Source organism: Camellia sinensis, chromosome 5 (genome assembly GCF_055761805.1).
Source record: "Camellia sinensis isolate YWXY chromosome 5, ASM5576180v1, whole genome shotgun sequence".
Taxonomy (NCBI): Eukaryota; Viridiplantae; Streptophyta; class Magnoliopsida; order Ericales; family Theaceae; genus Camellia; species Camellia sinensis.
Window position 1 is genome coordinate 44,036,377 of NC_138965.1, and position 25,026 is coordinate 44,061,402.

The 25,026-nt window shown below is 37.2% G+C and overlaps 1 protein-coding gene and 1 long non-coding RNA gene across 11 annotated transcripts in view; one reads left to right on the top strand and one right to left on the bottom strand.

Annotated features, from left to right (window-relative positions):
- LOC114287269 (zinc finger CCCH domain-containing protein 19) overlaps nt 1–25,026 on the bottom strand; it is a 63,747-nt gene that overhangs the window by 34,641 nt on the left and 4,080 nt on the right. For 5 of the 10 annotated variants that reach the window (XR_014329449.1, XM_082868733.1, XM_082868732.1 and 2 more), the window contains exons 6-12: nt 22,592–23,459; nt 21,216–21,325; nt 7,538–7,597; nt 5,632–5,682; nt 3,810–3,880; nt 2,982–3,184; nt 2,050–2,175 (exon numbers count right to left, since the gene is read on the bottom strand). Coding sequence is in view for 8 of the 10 variants with exons in the window: in XM_082868733.1 (XP_082724859.1) it covers nt 2,050–2,175; nt 2,982–3,184; nt 3,810–3,880; nt 5,632–5,682; nt 7,538–7,597; nt 21,216–21,325; nt 22,592–23,459 (1,489 nt within the window). In the remaining 2 variants the exon portion in view is untranslated. The remainder of the gene's footprint in view (nt 1–2,049; nt 2,176–2,981; nt 3,185–3,809; nt 3,881–5,631; nt 5,683–7,537; nt 7,598–21,215; nt 21,326–22,591; nt 23,460–25,026) is intronic. The other 5 variants (XR_014329450.1, XM_082868735.1, XM_082868734.1 and 2 more) reach the window with 1 other exon arrangement.
- On the top strand, nt 12,124–15,407 carry LOC145790593 (uncharacterized). Its single transcript, XR_014329451.1, has 2 exons — nt 12,124–15,320; nt 15,363–15,407. It is a non-coding gene; the product is annotated as an uncharacterized LOC145790593 (long non-coding RNA).

The following is a 25,026-nucleotide window of genomic DNA, read 5'->3' on the forward strand; positions in this document are numbered from 1 at the left end:
TGGGGGTGCCTCTCTTTTATAGCCAATACAATCCTAGTCCCAATAGGAGCCTGTCCCTAATGGACTTAGGATTACTGCTAATCTGGGATTCCCAGTAGGATTAGGATAAACTCTCTAAGAGTCTTATCTTTACCCAAACTAAAGTCTTCTCCAAATCTAGGACTCTTGTCCATATCCAAGTTGAGTTCCCTCTTCATTCTAGGACTCTTGTCCCTTATCCGCTTATCTCGGATTCCGATTTCTTCGGAGGCAACCTCGGCCTAGCCGAGATGACCTCGGCACAACGACCAAGACACGCGGCACCTCGGCTGACGCGTCGGCGTCACCTTGCCACGTGTTGGTACTCAGAAAATATATCCCCACAACGTAATTTGAAATTTGAAATGTCATGGCAAGACCTTGAAATTTCAAATTACAAGTGTTCCAACCTGCTCATAAGACGTCATGGCACCTAGGGGTGTTCACGAGTCGGTTTGAGTCGGGTTTACCCTTGAATCGGCCAGCAAACCGAATACATCGGGTTGGAAAAATAGTCACCCATTCTTAACCGACTTGCTATTCGAAATCGACCACGTGAAACCATTCAGTTTTGCGGTCGGTTCAGTCAGTGTCATACACAACTCAAACTATGATTTTGGTTCAAACCAATTCCCACATTCAAACATATTTACAACTCAAAGAGAAGTACCAGACAAATCTGAGAGAAAAAATGTGTGAGGAATGAGAGAGAGAGAGAGAGAGAGAGAGAGAGAGAGAGAGAGAAGAATCATTGGTGTTCAATGCTATCACCATTGATAAACACCACCGACACCATGGGTCAACACCAACACCATTATCTACGAAGAAGGATCAACACCATAGCCTATGCCCTTGTCTACTACGAACGATTAACATCATCGATTTGTGCTGCAACCGTTAAAGTTTCTGGGGGATAGAGATCGAAGAGTTAGGAAAGGGATGAAGAGGAAAGGGGTTTCCTAGGGAGAGAGATGGTGGAAGATGTGAAACAAACAATAATAATGTTGTAGAAAAGTGAGACTTTTGTGGTGGGTAGATGAAAACAGGAGAGAGATCAGTCGCTTTAACTGATAGAGAGAAATATGGGTAGATGAAAAGAGGAGAGAGAGAGTGAGCACTTTAATAAAGAGAGAGAGAGAGAGAGAGAGAGACTCTTCGTTAATGGGAAAGGCTGTCAAAGTTGTGCAAAACCCTATGAATAGAGAGATAAGTGTGCATATGGGACCACTAATAAAAATGAGACACATGCAGATGAGTACTAAATAGATTAGATCGGTCGGTTCAGGTGACACGGGTTTGCGTGCATTAAACCCGCAGTCTAACCAATCCGTGAAAATTGACATTCTCTATCTGCAACTAACCCAGTTTAAGTTCAAAATCAACTGTTAGTGGTTGGGTCGGGTTTGTCAGGCCGGGCGGGTTTTTGAACGCCCCTAGTGGCACCCTTGAGGGCTTGCCACGAGGAGGAAGATGGGCATGTGATGGAGATGACGTGGTGCCTACAAAGCTTGCCACATAGGAAGGGTGATTCAAATATAGCCACAATGGTCAAATTGCAACTTGTAAAAAACGTATCATTGGGATCAAGACTGAACTAAGGTTCATCATTTCATCGATTATAACTATAAGAAACAAAAAATTATATAGCAATAGGTAATCACTAAAGATGAATATGTGCACAACACAAGAATACAATTTCAAAAGGCAAATATGTCAACTAACTGGCCTCGTTTGGGAATCGTCCCGTTTAGCCAAAAAGCCAAAAAGTCACTAAAAAAACCAAAAAGCCAACAACCCATACCAAAAAGTTAAAGATTCTCTTTTCTCTCTACTTTTTGCACATATTTTCGTAAAAAGCCAAAAAGTCATCCCAAACATACTAGTTTTTTTTTAGCTCATATTTTAGCCAAATAGCCAAAAAGTTACTAAATTAGCCTGTTCCCAAACGAGGCCAAAATGGAGCCTTTGCCTCTGATATTCAAACATATCACTCGATAAACCCAAACAAAGAAAATAAGAGATCATTTAAACCTTGTATATTGCATCCAGCATTATTCCCATGTGTTGCTTGCACATTTCCATTTCCATTTCCATCATTAGCTGAACTAGATCCAATATTTCCAAAAGAGGAGTTTCCATTGGTGACAGCTCCATCACCTGCATACATTATATAAATTGTCAAAAATTTGAAACAAAATATAATCTTATTGAACTATGCAAAGACTAGAGGGCTACTCCTATAGTTAATATTTAACTGCTAAAGAGAATTTTATATTTAACAACTACGAACTGGAGATTGCTGAAGAGAACACCATGTTTCCTATTTTCTCAAACCACTATTTTCACATGCCGTTTGAAATGTTCTATTGATTTTCATACAATACAAGGAATCCCATCTTGTTTCACTTGGAAGCTACATGTTGGAGTAGGATTTTATGAAATAGTGTCATATTACATTTCCCCTAAATAGATATATATATATATATATATAAATGCATTCAATAATTTGAATAATAAAATGGAACAATTCCATTTAATAAAATGTTAAAACTTAGTGTATGATAGAACATTACAAGTAATACTCCACTTCCATGACAAGATGAGGAGATATTGCATATTTTTAAGAAATACAAGTCTTACCTAGGGTTAGTCACAGTAAGGGTAAGAAAATATAATTCCCAAATATAACTTTCAATTTCAGATCAGAATTTGTATTTTAGGCTTGTCATTGATCCTTCTACAGATTGATTTCATTACATAATTTCTTGATTTCAAGAAACTTTGTTGAGCAATGAAAGTTATACAAAAGAAAAATCGAAACTACATTGTCTGAAATTTGGAATTTGAAGTGGCTTGAAATCAAAACTAAATTTAAATATTACAGTTAGATTTAGAAATCTGTTCCAGAACATCCCAAAGATTTTTAATGGAAATGCAGGCATAATAGTAGAAACTTAACCAACCTCCAGCATCTATTATACCTAAAGAAATTCCATTGCCACCGTTGTTATCACCAGGAGTTTCCGAACTCCCCTTGAGCATTGATTTTTGCAACGTAGGTTCAAAATCTGATATATCTGCAAGCGCCCTGGGAACCTTTTGTAGCAATCGTAACTGTTCTGATGGTTTCTGAAGCAACTGTCTTCTCTCCAAGTATTCAAAGAGCGTAGAACACCATGTAGGTTAAGGGTCACATTAACCTTTTACAGCAAATGTTGTCACCTTGTAAAAACTAAAGAACTTACATATATACATGTATGAGCATTTACATTATTGTGTGTGGATGCCCACCAAAGGCAAATGAACAAAAGTAATGTGGTGAGTGACCATGACAATTATTAATAAGGTTCATGTTAACGTGTGCCATTAGGATACATGTTAAGAAGGTTTAAAAAGATTGTACATTCTTTATTACACGCACTTCCATACAAAATGTACAATCTTTCTAATCATCATAACAAGTGCCCTAAGGGCACACGTTAACAAAATCCAATTAGTAAATATCCTTTTACATCTTAAGTCTGAAATAATAAATCAAAGAAAGTATTTTAGATGGACAATTCAAATTGGATATTGCGGTCCACAAATCAAACAATTTTAACTTCTTTTGCTTCTGCATATTACTTTTGTTGATCAAATGAAGATTTTGGTTGTTGGTATTTATGAAAGAATAGTTTTAGATTCTTCATAGTAATTCACTTAATCTAGTGATGTGTGTGACAAGCTATCATAGGTTCTCAGCAAATTCACTATGTGACTCTGCATTTCAAAACTATATCACAAAAGGATATTCAGCTCTCCATCCTTTCTCATTTGCTCGATCAATGAGGTTTTGTAATAAAGCCAGCTCTTTGGCAATCCACTGAAATTGTTCAAATACAAAGAAAAAATAAGCAGAAACATAATAGCAAAGCAACAGATAACATATAAACAGAAAGATTACAGGCTCTGTTTGGAAGAGTTTTTGAAATGTATTTCTACCACTTGATTTTCACGTGGTGTTTGGTTACAGTTTTCAAAAATTAATTCCACATCCATTTTTGAAAACTCTTTCCAAGGCGGGAAAATTTAGACTAACCGGTCGTCCTCCCAGATGTCCGGCCAGTTAACCGGAACAATGCAATATTTATTTTTTTATTTTTATAATTGGCACCTGTTATTTTTTATATTTTAAATAAAAAAAAATCGGAAATTTTAAAAAAAATTTATAAGTTTTGAATAGAATTTTGAGTTGTGTGTTTGATTATGAGTTGTAAGTTTTTGTATCAAATATCATATGTTACATCAAAAATTCCCCACTCAATTCAAAACTCTTTTCAAAACTCATTCACCAAACAAATTTTCTACGCTCAAATCATAATTTCAAAACTCAAACTCAAAACACAACTCATATCCTCAAATCATATTTAGTACAACTACCAAGGTAGCATTCAGATGTTCTTAACTGAAATTCTAGGATAGTTTAGTCAAGTAAATAGTCTGCATTATCAATGGAATGATAATAAAATAACAGAAATGATATATTTATAGTAATCTATGTTACATGGACTCGGGTACCTGTGCCAAGTGTGGGTACGCATCTAGAGGTTGGATGCATCAAACCCTAACTTTAAGTGTACGTTGACTTGGTCAAAAAAAACAAATAATCATATTTTTAATGTATTATGTTAGATAAAATGGTGTTATATGTAACATACAATATCAAAAAGACATTTTACTCATTTTATAGCCTAATTATACAACAATATATTCATTAATGATAGAATTAAATACAAATATCTAAGAAGTGTCATGAAAAATATCAAACACATCCCACACCCTTGTCTAAGTGTTCGGTGTCTAATATGGGTATTAAATTTATTTTCAAGAACCCATGTAACAAAGACAGTAATCATATTAATATCAATTCATAAATAAATGGTAAGACAAATAGGCACATTTAAGTGAGATAAAACAATAGGACCTACTTCAAATGCTATGCATAACAAAACAAGAAGATTACTATTTTATGACACAATTTGGCATCCTAAGGGTAGAATTTGATTATCACTAATTAATTAGCGAAAGGAATGGTAGGATACATTGGCCAAGTGGAAGCACAAAACCACCAGTTTATGATGGCCCATTGCAATAAATATCAGAACAAAAAACATAATAACACAAATTCTAGAAGTATGACCTTATGGGAAACACTCTCTCCAATGCATACACACTAACAAATAAACACAAGCATGGATGAAAATTGTTAGATAGCTTGATATACATTGTCGGGCCCATTTCCTAACAACAATCTATATCAAGCTATCTAACAAACATAAAATAATTTGGTACGATATAAAGAGCGAAATCTTGAACCTCTAATCAAGGCCTCCTATGAAACAGATTTTAACACAGCAGAAAGCTGGAAGTTGTCACAACAAGTTCAAAGGGCATATTGGCCTTTCGTTTCATTTTATTTGTCTTTTGTTTTTCCCACTCACATGGTTCATTCTGAGGATTGATGGAAGAAATTCTAGTACAACACTCGGATTCTTCTATGGAAGCACAGAATAGATGACATGAAAATAGATGACATAATGCACTTGTGAACAATACTGAAGTGGAAATTCATACATGCTTTGTTATATCTTCATGCAGAGTTTTGGCCTTCTGTTCAAGCTCCACCTGTCAGATAAAATATTTTAATCAAAGTTTATAATCAGAATACATAACACTAATGTGCAACAGAGATGGTGAGAATATTAAAATCCATACAGTAGCAGCAAAGTTTGTATGCATAATTGTAGATTGAGACACAAACTGATTTCTAATTGTTTGATGTTGTGACAAAGTGAAGCCATTAACTGTAAGATACAATTTATTAAACAATTTAAAGTACTTGGTGAAAGGGAAAAAATAATGTTTTTAAATGTTAAATTTACTGATAAAATAAACAAAGCTCATGTTTTCTTGAGTTCCACTTATGCTTACAGTATGTACCTAGGGTTTTATGGAATGGAATGATTTGAGGATGGATATTCCCATGTAGGCTAGTATACAATTTACCATAAAGTGCTACTTATTTCCTCCTAAATGGGTTTATCAAACACAAACACGATTGCAGATTGCTTTCTTCTTGAGGGAAATTACTAGTTACAGGATTCAGATATTGGGTATGCTTCAGTTGCAACGATATTCAATAGAATTCAACCCAAAAAAAAAAACGATATTCAATAGTCATATAAACAACTAATAAAGCCAACCACAAAAGGCTGGGTTACAATGAGAAGTCATCCCACTGAGGCACAAAGATATAACCAATGCCCATGTGACATGTGGCAGGAGCACAAATCAATCTTCATCTGCTACAGGTAAAAATGTTCTGTAGATGGGTAGAGAAAGACCCAGCTTAAGAAAACCTGAATTGTAGAGGAATGGCAATTCACAAGTTGCACAGACTTAGGGCTAGAGAAAGATAATAATTAATCAGTCTTGCTTGCAACAGTTTGCTGGATTTTTACAACATCAAATAGGTGCGATTTCCAGGAACACACACTGCATTTTCTAAAGGTTATGGAGTAGTCAAAAAGTAGGAGATGGTTCAAATTCTGAAGATACATCCTAAATCTGTTGAAGCCCACAAACTAAAATATCCAAAGAAGAATGAGCAGTTCCTGGGAGAATAGAACAGAACTGCAGCATGCATTGTTTTACCAAACTAATTAACCACAACCATGGTTGTTATTCAATTCATATGGTTAGATACAATTTTCAAGCAAAATGATTCGATTCTTGCAGTTGAATCTTAATTGAGTGAATCTTACGATTCAATTGCAATTCACTGTGATTCAAGCGATCCAGTTCTGTTTGCATAGAATGGCATCGTTTTCACAAAAATCAAAAAATAATAATAATAAAATGTGATCAATTAATTATATTGATGTATATGATTTTATATGTATATACATGCATACAATTTTGCCATATTGTATTTATTCTATTTTAAACATTATATGCATATCATATATAAAATTATATATTATGCTAAATAAAATGAATTTTACGATTCATGAGTCACTATTTTTGCAAAACAATTCACAATACCATTCGTGATTTGAAAACAATGACCACTACATTTTGCAAAATAGCAGAGCAAGTTGGAACATGCATGCATCATGGATTCCTTCTTTTCCAGTTCAATCAAAGTTGACAGGAATTACAAGGATCCCAGAAGGAAAAGAGACATTCAGTGTCAGAGCAATCATATTATAGAGACACAATAGTTCTGATGTTTTATTTGACTCGATCCTCAGAAAATTCAAATGCAAACTACATTTCTTTCCAAAGGAGTTTTTCAGATGGTTAAAAAAATACAGAAAAAGAAGACACCAGTTCTTCCAATCAGATTCAATTCAATAGAAATATGCAATATTTACGAAACTGATTCCCTTATAGATATAATTAAAGAAGTATAACTTTTCCAGTGGATAAGTAAAGAACAACTGAACAAAACAAAACAACAAAGTACGAGGGAACTTACCATAGTAGGCCTTTTAAGTAGACCAGCTTTCACTTTTTGTTTTAAATCTTCGCATTCTTCCTGCAAAAGAGTTTAACTTCTAAGCCACAACTATCATGGTTGAAATGATAAACAGCTGCTGCCTTTTATGTTAAACTATTCAAAGAATTTAACTTCTGATTACATATTATTATTTAAATTAAAGTATAACTTAGGGATAAGTAGTACCAGAATAATAAGAATTTACTGGCGAGAAGTATAACATTAGAGTAAGGAGTGACAATTTCAAGACCAAATTGTGGAGGTAGGAAAAAAGCTATCATGTTCGAGAAATAGATGCATTATGCCACCACTTAAAAGATTATTTGGGAATATTTTTCCGTGCCCTAAAAATCCATTAAAAGTAGATGATACCGATTAAATGCAACAATAACATTCTTTGCACTGACTAGGGAGAACTTTGTCACAACACCTCATATCTTGGAGTCCACATTTGATTTACTGCAAGTTAAATTGGTGAAAAGGACAGTTCTGATCACAGATAAACACTGGAGCTTTGGGTCTACTCTATGCAGAGAATTGTGGCAGGAACACCCCAGTGATTAGCATGAGGCTGCATGTACATTAACAGAGGCCCCAGTTTCCTCTGAAGGAGATCATGTTCAGTAAACATTCAGAGAGAGAGACATTTTCAAAGAAAGCAGCACCAACAGTCCAACACAGTCACCAAAAAAAAAAAAAAAAATTGCACTCATATACTTTCTTATGATAATTATGTTAAAAAATAACTCACTAGAATCAGACTTGGACCAAAAATGCAATAAACATTAAAAACTACTACAGGCAAGGCCACTTAGAGCTCGTTTGAGAAGAAAAAGCTTGGGGCTTTTTGGCTAAAATAACCATAAAAAAACAAAATAGACTAAAAAGTCAATAAGACAAAATGTCACATCCAAATCATAATCATTTCATTTTTTCTCTTACAAAAGCCAAAAAACTCATCCCAAACGAGGCTTTTTAGCCCCAGGCAAAAATAGCCAAAAAGCCAACCCACATCCCAAACGAACCCTCAGTGATTATCTTAAGCAAGACTATGTAAGGGGAATAGCCATATATAATGTCAAATTGTAAACAACCAACCATCTAAAAGCTTTAGCTATTAGAGAGAGGTGTAACTTAATTACTTATATTTTCAACATGCCCCCTCGCATGTGACCAAACTCTCCACCATAAGCAAGCCACAAATACAAATATTACAATTAGTAAGTAAATTGAAAGATTCAAACATGGAATCTTTTGCATGTTCTGATGCCATATTATTAACATAACAACCGCTGCCTTTATAAGCCATAGCTACAAGAAACAAAGGCGCAACATAATTATTCATATTCTCAACATAAAATAGATAATGGCCTATGATTAAGTCATAAGCATAACACAATTCTCTCATGACATTTCATAAGTATTCCTAAGGTACGTTCTGTTTGTTTAAGGGAAACACAAACTTAGGAAATGATTAGGTTGTCATTTCCTTTTATATTAATAATAGGAAACTTACAATGGAAGCCTCAAGGCACAAATAAGGAAACCTACAGCTAATGACAGCTAAATAGAATAATAACAAATAATAACAAAGATATTTTGCAAACACTTCGCCTCAAGCTGGTGCAAAATATCTCTCATGCCCAGATTACTAAGAACATCATGAAATGGTTTACTCCCACCTCCTTTGGTGAGAATATCCGCAAGTTGTTCACCAAACTTCACAAAAGGAGTGCATATAGTGCCACTAGTAAGTTTCTCCTTGATAAAATGACAATTAATTTCAACGTGTTTCGTCCGGTCATGTTGAACTGAAGTGATAACAACCTCATTCTCACAATATAGTCGAATGAAGCCTGTCTGATCAATTCCCAGATCACTCAACATCAACTTGATCCACAAGAGTTCACACACACCTTGTGCCAGCCCTAAACTCTGCTTTTGCACTAGACCTTGCTACCACATTCAGTTTCTTACTTCTCCAGGTAAACTGACTCACTATCTTGACCGCATAGGCAATATCTGGACGAGTATAGGATAGATATATAAGTCTTCCCGCAAGTCTCTTAGACCTTTCCTTCTCCACAAGATCACCAACGCCACTGCAAATATAATAATTAGTCTCAATCAGTGAATCAACTGGTCTGCAACCCAAAAAGCCAGTTTCCTCAAGAAGATCTAGAATGTACTTCTTTTGAGGAATAAATATGCCTTTTTCAGACCTGGCAACTTCAATCCCAAGAAAGTACCTCAACAATCCAAGGTCTTTGATCTCAAATTCCTTGGCTAACTGCATTTTGAGATGTGTCACTTCCTCCTCATCAGTACCTGTCACAACTATGTCATCCACATATACAATAAGCACTATTATCTTATTTGCATCGCGTTTGACAAACTTGGTGGATCTGCATTTCTTTGCTTATATCCAAACTCTAACATAGCTTTTAGAAATCTGCCAAATTAGGCTCGAGGAGACTATTTCAAACCATATAAAGCCTTCTTCAACCTACGAACTTTTCCAACTGTAGCCTATGATGACTTATACACTAGACTAGATAGTAAAGAGGGAGAGAAGATGATATACAAACTTGTTAAGATAAGAGAGAGAAAAATAAGAGATTTTAATCAAATTAAGCACATCAAGGGTGAGAACTTTAGGGTGTTAGTGAAGGATGTAGAGATTAAGGAGAGGTGGAAGAACTATTTTGAGAAATTGTTAAATGAGGAACATGGAGATAGGTCAAAAGGGAAGAAAGTAGGCAGTAATAAGGAAAGCTAGGACTATAGGTTCTATCGTAGGATTAAAGACTTTGAAGTAGAGTTTGCACTTAAGAAGATGAAATCGAATATGGCTTTAGGACCCGATGATATACCTATTGAAGAGTGGAAATGTTTAGGTAAGGAAGGGATTGTTTGGTTGACTAGGTTATTTAGCAAGATTTTGTTAAATAGGAAAATGTCAAAGAAGAGTATTTTAGTGCCAATATATAAGAATAAAAGAGATGTCCAGAATTACAACAATTATAGAGGAATCAAGTTAATGTGTCACACAATGAAAATGTGGGAGAGAGTGATGGAACGTCGATTGCGGGATATAACAAAGGTGCCAGATAATCAATTTGGGTTTATACTTGGTAGGTCAACAATGGAAGCGATCTATCTTTTAAGGAGAGTAATAAAAAAGTACAGAGAAAAGAAAAGAGAAATTCATATGGTTTTTATCGATCTTGAGAAAGCATATGATAGAGTGTCTCAGGATATAATCAGGTGGGTGTTAGAGAAGAAAGGGGTGACAAAAGCTTACATTGATGTGATTAGGGATATGTATGAAGGTGTGGTAACCACTATTAGATCGCCTCCTAGAGAGACGAGTGAATTTCCAATTATTGTAGGGTTACACCAAGGATCAACCTTAAGCCCTTATCTTTTCGCTTTAGTGTTTTTTTTTTTTTTTTTGATAAACATCTCTTCGCTTTAGTTATAGATGAGTTGACGCGCAAAATTCAAGATGATGTGATTAGGGATATGTATGAAGGTGTGGTAACCACTATTAGATCGCCTCCTAGAGAGACGAGTGAATTTCCAATTATTGTAGGGTTACACCAAGGATCAACCTTAAGCCCTTATCTTTTCGCTTTAGTGTTTTTTTTTTTTTTTTTGATAAACATCTCTTCGCTTTAGTTATAGATGAGTTGACGCGCAAAATTCAAGATGATGTGCCATAGTGTATGCTTTTAGCAAATGATATCGTGTTAGTGGATGAGACTAAAAGGATTTAGGATAAGCAGAACTAAGACAGAGTATATATAGAGTAATTTTAGTAACAGTCACAACAGAAGTAGAGGAGAAGTGAAGATTGATAACCAAGAATTACCTAAGAGTGAACATTTTCGTTATTTAGGATCGATTATCACAATGACTGGAAAGATTGGAGCGGAAATGGTCCATAGAATTAAGGCAGGATGGCTTAAGTGGAGGAGTGCGTCTAGAATACTGTGCGATAAACGAGTACTCATTAGACTAAACAGGAAAGTTCTATAAAATGGCTATTAGACTAGCGATATTGTATGGGACAGAATGTTGGGCAACTAAGAAACAACATGTAAATAAGATGAGGATACTTATGTGTGGCAAGACCAGAAAAGACAGAGTTAGGAATGAGTATATTCAAGAATGGGTAAGAGTATTACCGATAGAAGATAAGTTAAGAGAGAATAAATTGAGATGGTTTGGTCATATATACAAAGGCAGTAGTTAAGAGAAGGATACAGTAATAGTAGATGGTAATGTTAGGGGAAGGGGTATGCCTAGATTGACGTGGACTACTGTAGTAAATAGAGATATGAATCTCCTTAATCTGACTAACGAAATGGCCTTGGATAGAGTCGAATGGAGAAGAATGATTCATACAGCCGACCCCATTTGATGAGACTTAAGGTTTAGTTTGGTTTGGTTTGGTTTGGTTTAGACCGAGACGAGAATCCTGGAGGTACATCCATATGTACTTCCTCCTCCAAATCACCATAAAGAAAGGCATTCTTCACATTTGATTGTTGTAAAGGTGTAACAAATAATGTATAGAGAAAGAGAGAGAATAAATTGTATGTATTATTATTGATTGATATATTGATATCTATTACAATGATTCATGATTCCTATATATAGAAGAGGGTGAGTGTGTAGTAGGTAAGGAGTAGGTGAAGTGGAGGTGGTAGTGGTGTAGTGGGTTAGGTTTAGTGGAGTAGGTGAGGTGGTAGTGGTGTAGTGGGTTAGGTTTAGTGGAGTAGGTGAGGTGGTAGTGGTGTAGTGGGTTAGGTTTAGTGGAGTAGGTTTAAGTGGGTGAAGTAGGTGGAGAGTAGGTGGATTTTAACAGCCCCCCGCAAACTCAAGGGGGATAGGAACTAACCAACTTGAGTTTGGAGAGAGTAACAAAACAAGAAAATACATAAAAATAAAAGAGGATAAGAGACACTGTATGGTCGTGTCAGACCATTGGTGAAGACACTGGATGGTGGTGTCATAACATTGTAGAGGACACTGTATGGGGGTGTCATAACCATGTAGAGGACACTGTATGGTGGTGTCATAACGGTGTAGAGGACACTGGATGGCGGTGTCAGACCGATGTAGAAGACAGTTTATGGGGTCATGTCGGACCGTTGTAGCAGACAATGTGGTGACAGTTGTTGTGACAGTTTACGGAGTCTTGCTGGACCCTTGTAGAAACTAACCGGAATCAATGTCGGGACAGTTTACAGAGTCTTGTCGGACCCATGTAGAAACTAACCGGAATCAATGTCGGGACAGTTTACAGAGTCTTGTCGGACCCCTAAAAAGTCGCACCCTCAAAAGGTGTTGTGACAGTTGTTGTGACAGTTTACGGAGTCTTGCTGGACCCTTGTAGAAACTAACCGGAATCAATGTCGGGACAGTTTACAGAGTCTTGTCGGACCCTTAAAAAGTCGCACCCTCAAAAGGTGTGCCCAATCTTTCAAAAGGCGTGCCATCAAAAGGCGTGCCCAATCCATAAAAAGGCGTGCCATCAAAAGGCGTGCCATCAAAAGGCGTGCCCAATCCATAAAAAGGCGTGCCATCAAAAGTTGTCATTCTCAAAAGCCGCGTCGTCTGTGTCAATATAAACCAATGCGGAGGCGGAGGAAACCAAACCAGACTGAAACCTCTGAACTTGTCATTCTGAAGCAATCTGTAAATACTCTGTATCCAACCCTTCTCGGAAACACTCAGCAACCCAAAAAAACATGGCCTCTTCTTCCCGTTCAGCTACCCAGAACATGGCCTCATCTTCCCGTGGTCTGCTCACTCTCTTTCCCGACCTCAACGAGTCAACAGGAGAGATAACAGGTGCGGTGGCCCGTGAACCTCAACCAAACACCTCTGGTTTTGCTCCGTTGAACTTTCCGATGCGGTCGGTGGAGCAAAAAATGGCGGTGCAGTCGGATGTGGAGGCCAATCAGTATACCTTGAAGTCATGTGTGGAAACCATGACTGCGGTTACAAATTTGTCGAACCGGCTGCAGAGTAGGACAAATGAGGTGCAGCAGTTAAACGCCCAACTGGCTCTGCTCCAACGCATGTATAAGGATGCGCGAGCAGAGATAAGTGTGCTAAAGGCGGAAAACAAGGAGCTGAAACGGAAGGCCAGTTTTATGTTCCGATTTGGAGGGCCGCCATATGCTGCAGTGGAGGAGCAGAGAGTAGTGATCATGCCCAGTGGAGTGGGAAACACGGAGGCAACACCGGCAAGGGCCGCCCAAGACGGTGGCAAGAAGAAAAGACCGGCAGAATAGGCGAGAAGAAAAATCCCACTGTTCCGATTTGTGTTGGTTGTGTTTTGTTTTGTTTTGTGTTTTTTTTTTTTTTTTTTTTTATTATTATTATTATTTTTTTTTATGGTGTAAAATGCTGATCGGGGTTGATCCCCGGCATGAAGAAATGACAAGTTTGTAAAATGTTGTTTTTTTTTTTTTTTTTTTTTTTGTTTTTGTTTTTGTTTTTGTTTTGGGAGTGTTTTGTTGAAAAAATAAAAATAAAATGAAAGAAAACAAGGGAGAAAGAAAATAGATAAAAAATATTTATAGATGAATTATATGAAAAACATCAGTGCGATTGTTTCAAAATAAAGTGGGGTATTTAAAAAAGAGGAAAAGTGACTTGGAAAAAATAAATAAAAATAAGTGATTTTTGAAATCAAATGGAGGAGAGAGAGGGACAAACCCATGTGATAAAGTGGAGAGAGAGTCGGTGAGTGGGGTGCAAAAGGTGAAGGAGAAATGATGGATTGAAAATGGTTTGGGTCAAAAGTGGATACTGTTAGTAGGGAACATGAGTGCATTGATTATTTGATATAATAATAATAATAATAAAAATAAAAAGTTAGAACAGTTGGAGAGAATGAGTGGAGTATGGTAAGGGTTTCATCCAAAGCCAAAATTCCTGCAGCGAATCACTTCGCAAATCTTAGCATGAGCTTTTTCTCTTTCCAGGCTTATTCATGAATTTCCTGGTGATTTCAAGAGCCTCTGGTGGCATTGTGGCAGAGAACACCCCAACCTGGATTTTGGGTGGCAGCAACTGAGAACACCCCAACCTGGATTTTGGGTGGCAGCAACTGGAAAATATCATAGATCTGATTTTTAAAAACCTCGTGACAGCATTTCATCAGCTTCATCCAAGACAAACATTTTGATGTAAACAGGGCGAAGTGATTGTCTCCGCAACATGTCAAACACACGACCAGGAGTACCAACAATAACATGAACCCCACTGGAGAGAATGCGCTGATCTTCGCGCACACTAGTCCCTCCAACACAAGCATGAACCTTCACACTTTGCTGGGCAAGTTCAAGAGTGGGTGGAAGAACCAAAGCTTGGCACTCAACCAAGCTATAATCTAGCTGCTGCAGAATTTCAGTTCCAGACTGTCTCGTCATATGAGGTGAAGAATTCTTCTCCATCAGCCTCACACATGACTACAGTTGCACAAATCTTTGTTGATTTTATCAGCGGAATAGGTTGAGGTCCGGCGGGCGGCTAAGGTGAGGTTGCCGCCCGCCGGGGAAGCGAAAATACTAGGTTTTAAACCAGCTCTGATACCATGTAAGAAATAATGTATAGAGAAAGAGAGAGAATAAATTGTATGTATTATTATTGATTGATATATTGATATCTATTACAATGATTCATGATTCCTATATATAGAAGAGGGTGAGTGTGTAGTAGGTAAGGAGTAGGTGAAGTGGAGGTGGTAGTGGTGTAGTGGGTTAGGTTTAGTGGAGTAGGTGAGGTGGTAGTGGTGTAGTGGGTTAGGTTTAGTGGAGTAGGTGAGGTGGTAGTGGTGTAGTGGGTTAGGTTTAGTGGAGTAGGTTTAAGTGGGTGAAGTAGGTGGAGAGTAGGTGGATTTTAACAAAAGGCCATCCCAAGTTAGCAGCACATGAAAGAATAGCTCAAATGGAATTTAGCTTCGCTATAGGGGCAAAAGTTTCTTAATAGTCAATTCCATGTCTTGGTAAATCCCTTAACCACTAGTCTTACTTTGTACCGTTCAATCATCCCATCTATTTTTTGTTTAATGGTGAACACCCACTTACACCCTACTGATTTTTTTTCCATTAAGAAGAGAAACCAACTCCCAAGTGTTATTTTTGCTCAGAGCTTGTGTCTCTTCTACCATAGTTATTTTTCACTTAGGATCATTGATAGCTTCTTTCCAACCCTATGGGATACACACAGAAGACAGAGACGAAACAAAGGTACGATATGTAGAAGAAAATGAATTATATGACACAAATTTAGAAATGGGGTGCTTTTTTTTTTTGGGTGAGCAAGTCATAAAAAAAACAAAGAATTAGGCTAAAAACAAAGAAATGGGGTGTTGAGTACATGCTCTAACCCCCTTTCTAAGAGCAATAAGGAGACTCAAATCATCAACAATAAGACTACCAACAACTGGTGAAGAATTAGGCTAAGGATCATTACCTGTAGATTCAGCGGAAGCTGGATATAGAACTGCCATGAGGGATGATGATTGACTTGGTAGCACGGGAGAAATCTACTTTTTCTGACGCCAAAAATAAGTCTTAACATCAACCCGGTCCAAACGACCACCGATGCAGGCTCCTCATCAACAGAACTCTTAGGTTACCTCTCACCACAAATAACAGCCCGCTGACTGGGAAGGAAAAAGGATAACTCATGTTGATATGACATCGCCTCATCTACAATCTCATCTGCAACACTCTCCCCCTGAGGAGTTAAAGGAGGACAAGTTATTCACCTAAAAAAATAGAGGGCAAGTAAAAAAAAACTTAACATACACCTTACAAGTGTGAGGGTTATAGCATTTGTAGCCCTTTTGAGTAGCAGAATAGCTAATAAAGACACAACAGACAGCCTTAGGATCAAGCTTCCCACGAGTATGAGGTTGCAGATGAACAAAACTGGCACTCCCAAAAACCCAAGGACAAAGAGAAGTAGTGAGATAAGTCTCAAGAAGAAGTTCAAGAGGAATTTTGAAGTGGAGAATACTAGAGGGGATACGGTTAATAAGGTGGTAAGTAGCAGTAAGAACAGCATCCCCCTAAAAAGACTTAGGAATTTTCATAGTAAACAAAAGGGAGTGAGCAACTTCAAAGAGATGGTCATTCTTGCGTTCAACAACTCCATTATGCTCAGGAGTGCCAACACAACTAGCCTGATAAAGAATACCATGCTCCTCAAGGTATGCTTGGAAAGCTCCATCAACATACTCAATCCCATTATCACTCCAACAAATTTTGATGGTAACATTAAAGAGATTGGACAACGTTTTATGAAAAAATTGGAAGCACAAGAAAATCTCATTTTTAATCCGAAGTAAATAAACCCAAGTCACACGGGAATAACAATCAATAAAAGTCACAAACCACCGATGACCAAAAGTAGAAACCACAGGGGAAGGGCCCCACACAGTAGTATGAATAAATATAAAAGGAAAAGTACTTTTATTAATTACGGGATAACAAGTACGTTTATACTTAGCAAGCTCACAAGCATCACAAATTATTCTTAGGACAATCTTGAACTAATGAAGGAAAAAGCTTCTCTAAAATACTAAAGGAATGACAACCCAAACGACGATGCCACTGATGAAGGAGATGAAGAGAGGAGCTAGTAGTGCATTAAAGAGCCTAGACGGACAAAGGTAATGTAGGAGGAACGACATCCAGAAAGTATAGTTCATCTTGTGCTCTACCACTGCCAATCATTTTCCCCGTAGCCAGTTCTTTAAAGACATAATGAGTAGGAAAAAAGGTTACAAAGCAATTGATAGAAGTAGTAAGGCTACTAACAGAAAGTATTTGTTTGGGGTGAACTACAATAGCACACTTTTTATCTTTTTGGGATCACATCACCTCTCTACTTTTCTGCACATCCTTTCGTAAAAAGTCAAAAAGTGTACTTATTTAGATCATCTCAAATAAAAAGTTAGGGAAATGAAGAAACAGATGGAAGAGAAAGTAAAGAGGAACAATGAACTGAACCCTGGCCAGAGATAGAGGATAAAGTGCCATCGGCCACCCAAACCTTATCTCGCTAAAAACATGGAGAATAAGAATAGAAAAGACTAGAGGCACCTATCATGTGATCGGTAGCACCGAAATCAATACGACGAAGATGTACTAAGGGCACTAGCAGAAATACCTGTGTGGGCAAAGTTGAAAAAAGCAGAGGAAGAAAGAGCTAAAGTAGATGAAGAATCAAGCTGGGCCATCAAACGTATGAGAGTGTGAAGCTCATCTTGGGAAATAGGACCAGTATCACTGGGGGCACTAGCAGGAATCTCGGAAACATGAGCTTGAGGACAAACACTACTACCATGACCACGGCCTTGAGTAAGACGACCATGCAACTTCCAACAGTGCTCCCTATCATGTTTGTCTTTCCCACAATAATCACACTTCAACCGATCCTGATCAAACAAGGGACCCTTACTACCAACCTGTGGCTAACTAAGCTGAGTATCACATGACTTAGGAGCTGCAACCAACGTAGACTGATCCTGAATAGAGGTTTGCACCATAGCTCTACGCCGACTCTCCTCCTACTGAACAAGAGCATAAGCCTTGCACAAGGTGGGAAACGGAGAGCAGCCCAACAATTGAACACAAATCTGATCATACTCCAAATTCAGGCCAGCAAGAAAGTCATAAACACGCTCATTCTCCACAGACTGCTGAAACATAGTGGCATCCTTGAAACAAACAACCAGGAAACTCTGGTAGTAATCAACTTTCTGCCACAAGCCACTCAACACAGCATAGTATACTGCAAGAGAACGATCCCTCTGATCCAAGCCCCTAATCTTCTTTCTCAACTCATAGACCTGTGCATCATTACCCTTTTGAGAATACATCTGAGCGGCAGTTGTCCAAATCTTGTGAGCAATATCCAATAAGAGAAAGTCCGACTAATGGTAGGCTCTATAGAGTTGATCAGCCAAGTCATAACCAAAGCATTCTCAAAAATCCATTGAGTGGACAAAGCTTCATCCGCATCAGGTTGCTTGATGCTACCGGTAATATAGCCAATCAAACGGCGAGCAACAATAGCAAGACTGCAAGAACAGGACCAAATCAAGTAATTGGTACCATTAAGCTTGACAAGGCTAATTTGGAGAAAAGGACTATCACCAAGAGTCATACCACGACTCAGCCCACTCTCTTCTTTGGCCTTAGATGCTTGACCCTTGCTTTCAGCCATGTGATGAGAGAAACAAGATGCAAAAACACAAGTAAGATATCAATCAAATCCAGAAAACACCCAACCAACACGGCAACTCACCTTCAAAGGCTGAAACAGTGCAAGATTACCCCAGAACAAAGCAACCAGATCAACTTGAAGCAAGAAAACCGAAGCAGACCATCCAAAACTCACAAAAACTCAAAGGAAGTATCAAAAAACCTCAAAACATGGACAACAAACCCCTTTAAGGTTCCAATCGACTCCAAAGGAAGAGAGGGGGAGGAAAAAATTCCAGCCAAAAGGGGCTCAAGCAAAGACTTTTGAAAAATCACCCAGTTTTGATGAAAAACCGAAAAAATTGAAAAACCAATCAAACAATGAGCAAAAAATTAAAAGAAAATTATAGGGTATAAACCTATTAAATTAAAAGCACACAGGAATTTTTTTTTTTTTTTTTTTACACAACTGATAAAGGGAAAAAAATGAGAGAAACGAAAGGAACAATCTTCAAGGAGGAAGATGTTGCTCCAATACCAAGTTGAATGTATAGAAGAAGTTGAAGAATGAAAGAGAGAGAGAGGGGCGGCTGAAAAATAATATTAAACTAAAACTTAGGGTTCACCCCTTCCACACAACTATTTATAATAATAATAGGTTAACACAAATTACATAATTACCCTAACACTTAACAAGATGCAAGGTACCAACGTGACTTGAATCGTAGGCTGCAACACACTTGGAGGTTCAATACAATTAGATGGCTTGACTTGGCTAGACAACAAGGCATGATTGGCACTTGGCTGGAAAACAAGGCGCATTAGGCTTGACCAAGACAAACAACAGCCACTCAAGGCTGCGTTTGGCTTGGACATGGGCGGTTCAAATTGTCTAGAGGCAAGACAAAGGCAAGCCTAAAATATAGGGGTGGTTATGCAGACCAAAGACATGCTGGCAAGGATAAGGGAAGGTTGAAATGTGGCAGTTACACATGTTGGCTTACTTCAAATTTGTCCTAAACCCTTTGGCAGTTGGGGTGTCAACTATCATGCCATGTGGCATGTTTTCCTTATGTTTTGGTTGCCTATTCGAATTCAAATGTTCTGATTGTAAGCCTTTAAATAGGCATGGCTATGGCACTCGAAATTCATCAAGTGTTGTAGAGTTGCCTTGACTTTCCTTTGTATTATTGGTGCAATAATAAAGGTTGGGTTTCCCATAATTGCTGCTGTGTGTGTGAACTCTATATTACTTGTCAAACCTTGTTGTGTAGGTGAGTGTTGCATTGTTTGGCTGAGACTAAGTACTGTGACTTAGTACCATTGCAAGCAAAAATTTGTGGCTGAAAATTGACCCTATGACAACAGCCATGGTGAATTCCCATCCTTTAATAAATGTGTGTTCTTTAATCCTATTCTGCATCACATTTTGTTTCATTAGCGGGAAAAACAAAACATTATGGGGTCGTCCAAGAAATGAAAAACAAAAACAAAGATAAATCTTGCACAATATATAACACACACTGCCCTCATATAAAATAAAAAATGAAAAATATATAGGGGAATCTTTTGGGTGCACAGGAAAGACTTGCACCCTATACAAGAAAGGACTTGCACCCCACACATGATAGACTTGCACCACAGAGAAAATGAGATTTGCTTCCCACTGTCCAACTGATTTTGAGATTTCCCCAATAATAATAATAATAATAAAAGGAATTCCTCTAAAGGGGGAGGAGACTGAAACCCAAAAGGATGATGGATAACAAATTTTATCCATCAAGAGGCCGCCTCTTCAATCTTATTCTCAAAGATCCTAGCATTTACATTTACTGTCCAAAGAAATAACCAAAACAAAGTTGCATAAAAAGCACAATCCCAAAAAATGGTCATACATGCTTATTGAGTATTAAGAAAAGTAATCCACAATATATTAGTGGCACCCAGGAAAGAACTTTCATTTAAAACCATGGAAGATTATTGCTATGCCTCAGTTTGATGGAAGTGTTTGCATTTTCATTTAATTGGATGTAACCAAAAGGGTCAACCGAACATCAAAAAATACTTGCCATTACAATCCATATTCCATACTATACAAAAATATTCAGTTCCAAATATCACAAACTATAAAACATTAACATTCTTCACATGAGAGTATGCACCATGATTATTTATTTGTGCTAAAGCTGAAAGCACAACTGCATTATGAAATATGCTCCACTTGAATCAACAATAAAACTTTAGTTAAGTTAACGGATGAATAGAGAAAAGGATGCAAGCATGCTTCTTGAATGAATCAATCATTGAAACTGTGTTGCAGTGAAGAAAAGAAAGAAAGGAGGAGTAGTAAGAAACAAAAAGGGAAGAATAAAGAACAAGAAAAAAGAGCAACTGAAAATACTTCCGCACAATATTGTTACCTCGGAGAAGTTATCCTCTGAAAGCATGTTGATGTGAATGTCTTTTGACATATTTGAAACTTGAAGGAGAATTTCTGAATTGCTTTCCCCTGGTGATGGCTTCTTCATGCCTGAGTCCATACACATGATAACAATAGGTAAAACATTAACATAGCTTACACTGGAAACAAAAAATCATCCAAATATCCACAAATAATTGGTTAGGTTTCTGCAAACTCTAGGATAAAGTAATGCAGATAAACAAATTAAAGAAAAATCAAACAATTCAAAACACCGAATATTAAACATTTAAGTTTGACACATTCAAGCACTATCTACCAAATCATTCTGAAAGTTATTCCATAGAGTTGTAGACTCTATACCAACCAAATTCTGGACATAGCATATTCTTGCTGCTACCTACTTCATTGCCCTTTGGTTGTTCTTTCAAAATACATAAAACGAACACGAGGGAGTACCTGGATACATCTATATTGGTCATGAATCTACGAGTACGATTTATGATATCAAAATGTATTCCATTACATTTAGGTTCCGGCAAAATCAGTACTTTCTTATTCTGATTTCACTAAACTTCTGTTCACTTGCAACTCAAAAACTTCGACTTCTTCTCACTTGCCACACATCAAATTCATCGAAGAACTTCTAGATATAGGTTCATACAGAATTCATTCCTCAAAGTTGTTTTCACACACAAACTAGTTAAAATAGTATACAACATCTCTTCCAGGTTTAGTGCTTCAAGGCACGGTATTGATGTTATTTTTAGAAGAGAAAAAGTTAGGGTATGATTGGTTTATCATACCCTTTTATATTAAATCATAAACATAAGTTAAGGCCTAAATAAAGGCCCATTACAGCAAATAAAGAGACTGAATGAGAATAAAATAGGAAATATCCTAACACATTCTAACAATTGAAACTTGCCACAACAAACACTTACAATGATACAAGTCTCAGGACTTGCAGATTTCATACAAAACCAACTCCTCAAATTAGATGTGGATATTTTATGTGTTTGAAATCAAGTCTTAAAACCACAAATGGCCTGCTATTATGTTTGACATTTGTGATAATTTTAAGAAAGTGAAATATGAAACTAATACATTGCAGATGATCTTCATTCTTCATATATCAAACAAAAAATCATTGCAATAAGAAAATATCACTAGTTCGAGAACTGGATAAAAAACCAACACAACTACTATGAAGGACATGACTCCACCGATAAGAGGGAAATAACACAACTTTTCTTCAAAATTATTACTCTATGGTGATGCACAGTTTTTGATTCTTAATAAGTCAGTGGAGCCCAACTACTAGAAAGAAATAGTTCAGTTAAATCATCGAATAATCAAATATCTAATCAGACAAACCTGCGACTTGCACAAGCTGATGAGAAAATCCCTGCATAGAGTCACTGGGCTCTGATTTGACTCTCACAAAGCTTCCTATTACCTTGTCTTCAAAGGTTTCAGGTTTCTTCAATAGCTCCTGCACTAGGCTCCTCTTCAGGAAGACAAGTTTAATGTTTTCAGCGACAATGGCAGCAAACCAGCTCAGTGGAGCATCAAAAACCACCCCCTTTTCCTGGGATTTTCTACATGAACTCAACTTTCTCTGTTTTTTACTAGCCACCAAAACACTTTCCTCCTCGTCTTCTGAACTGTTCCCCACTTCATCCTCCTCTGATAGGTCTAGGTTCTCAAGTAAATGAGGTTCCAGGAGGTCATATATTTTGTTTCTGTTGATTGATTTCCTCCCCAAAACAGACTTTAATCTTTCATCACATAAAATCTTATTCTTTTTCTCTGGGCGAAAAAGCTTGTTTTCATTGATGTATCCATTAATGATAGAAGAAATATCATATTGGGATAACCGTTTCCTTGCATCTTTACCAATTGATGAAAGAAAATCTATAAGAGATTTTGATCCCCAACCAATGAACTCTCTTTTGTTTGACTTTACCTCCCTTTTCTTATGGCTCTTGGATCTCTTGACTTTTTGAACTAGCTTGGGCTCTTCTATCTCATCATCATCCTCATCATCATAATCGGACTGATTTTCTTCATCCTTGTTAGATTCTACTCGACGGGAGCCAGACTTATAGTTTTCACCCTTTTTAAGTTGAGCATCAGCAGCATGGAGATGTTCCAAAGTCAAGCCTTCTTCCTCCTTGATTATCTCCCAATATTCCATGAATAGGCCCTCATATGTCTCCCGATCTTTAAAATCCACCTTCTCCTGCAATGCAATAAGCATACAATCAGTGAAGTGAATGGGAAACAAAGCTATAATAATAATAAATAAATAAAACTTTGCAACTGGAAAAATAAAAAAGTAACTCCTTATAAAAACAAGAAAAAATTATCAAATTAACATGATCAAAAAAAGGAGAAGTGCTAATAATCTAATATTTGGGTAAATTACACTGGCCCCCTACTTGAGGTTTCTAAATAATACATCCCCTCTTGCAAATGACAATGACCTCTCTTGGCAGATTCTGTCAAGCGACGGGATTAACAAAAAGTTAGAAGTTGCCATGTTACCCATTCTTTAAAAGCTTATTTAATTAAATATCTTTAAAAATAAAATAAAATAACACTACTAAACTCAACCATCATTTCCCATTATCAAGGACCAGTTCTCTTCTTCCCGTCCCTCTACCCACGCAACCACCATTTCCCATCACCATCAACGTCAACACTTCACCAAAAATAAAATCTACCATCACTGGCTGTTCCTCCTTAACCACTGTTGCTCCAACAAAAGGGTAGGGATATGGCACCAATCATCTCCTCCTCTCTCTCTGTCTCTCTATTAGATCAATTAATTTCATTCATCCAAACTCTAAATCTCGAGCTCAAAATTATTATTGTCTTCCCTCAATCTCAAGCTTAACATATTACATCTTTGCCAAGACAAACCCCCAACAACCATGGCACTCATCACCTTCACATAAGTGACCAACACCTCTACCTAAATTATCAATACTTTCAAATCTGGAATTTCAAACTTCTGGTTTTGAACCCAATTCAACACCAGCAACCATAATACAAGAGTAGAGTACTTGTTAGATTAAAAACCATCTGAATAAGTGCTAACCATGGTTTCTGAGTGTTCCTTATTAAAAGCTGCGGCATGAGGCCCCACGAGTATCACTACCTTAGGCCAATCCCTTCGAGAGAGGCTGTACCACTTGGATTACGTATGGCATGTTGAACATTAAACTGCATCCCAACTTAATGATACACACATTCCTGACATGTTATAACAAAATTCTGGAATATTTGACTAGTTTGTACATGACCTATATAAGGCAGTGCCCTCCTTACATCACATTCCTTTAGAGGTCACCCCTGTGCACAGGATTTGAGCCATGTACTTACAGAGCTCCACTGACACTCTCTCTCTCTCTCTCTCTCTCTCTCTCTCTCTACTGGGCTACACTATCTCACGCGGACATCCTTTTAGTCTCTTGTGCCATTAACGTGTTTTGCCCGTCTCCGATGAACCCCTGACCTCCGTGCAGTTTTCACTACTTCATACAATACTCTTTTGATTCATAATAAATTTAATTTGTTTGGGTGTCTGTAGTTTTTTCCTTGAGGAGAGATTCTTCAAGGTTTACCACATTAAATTACTTGTCTCTCTCTTATAGTCAGTCTCATGTGATTTATGTGTGATTACCAACTAGCAAGTTTACTCTGCAATAAGCAAAGTAAAAGGAACTAACATTAGATTTTTAATTTGGTAATCATCCTTGGTAATTTGGTCCATTTATCCCAATGCAAGCACAAACAGGTCCATC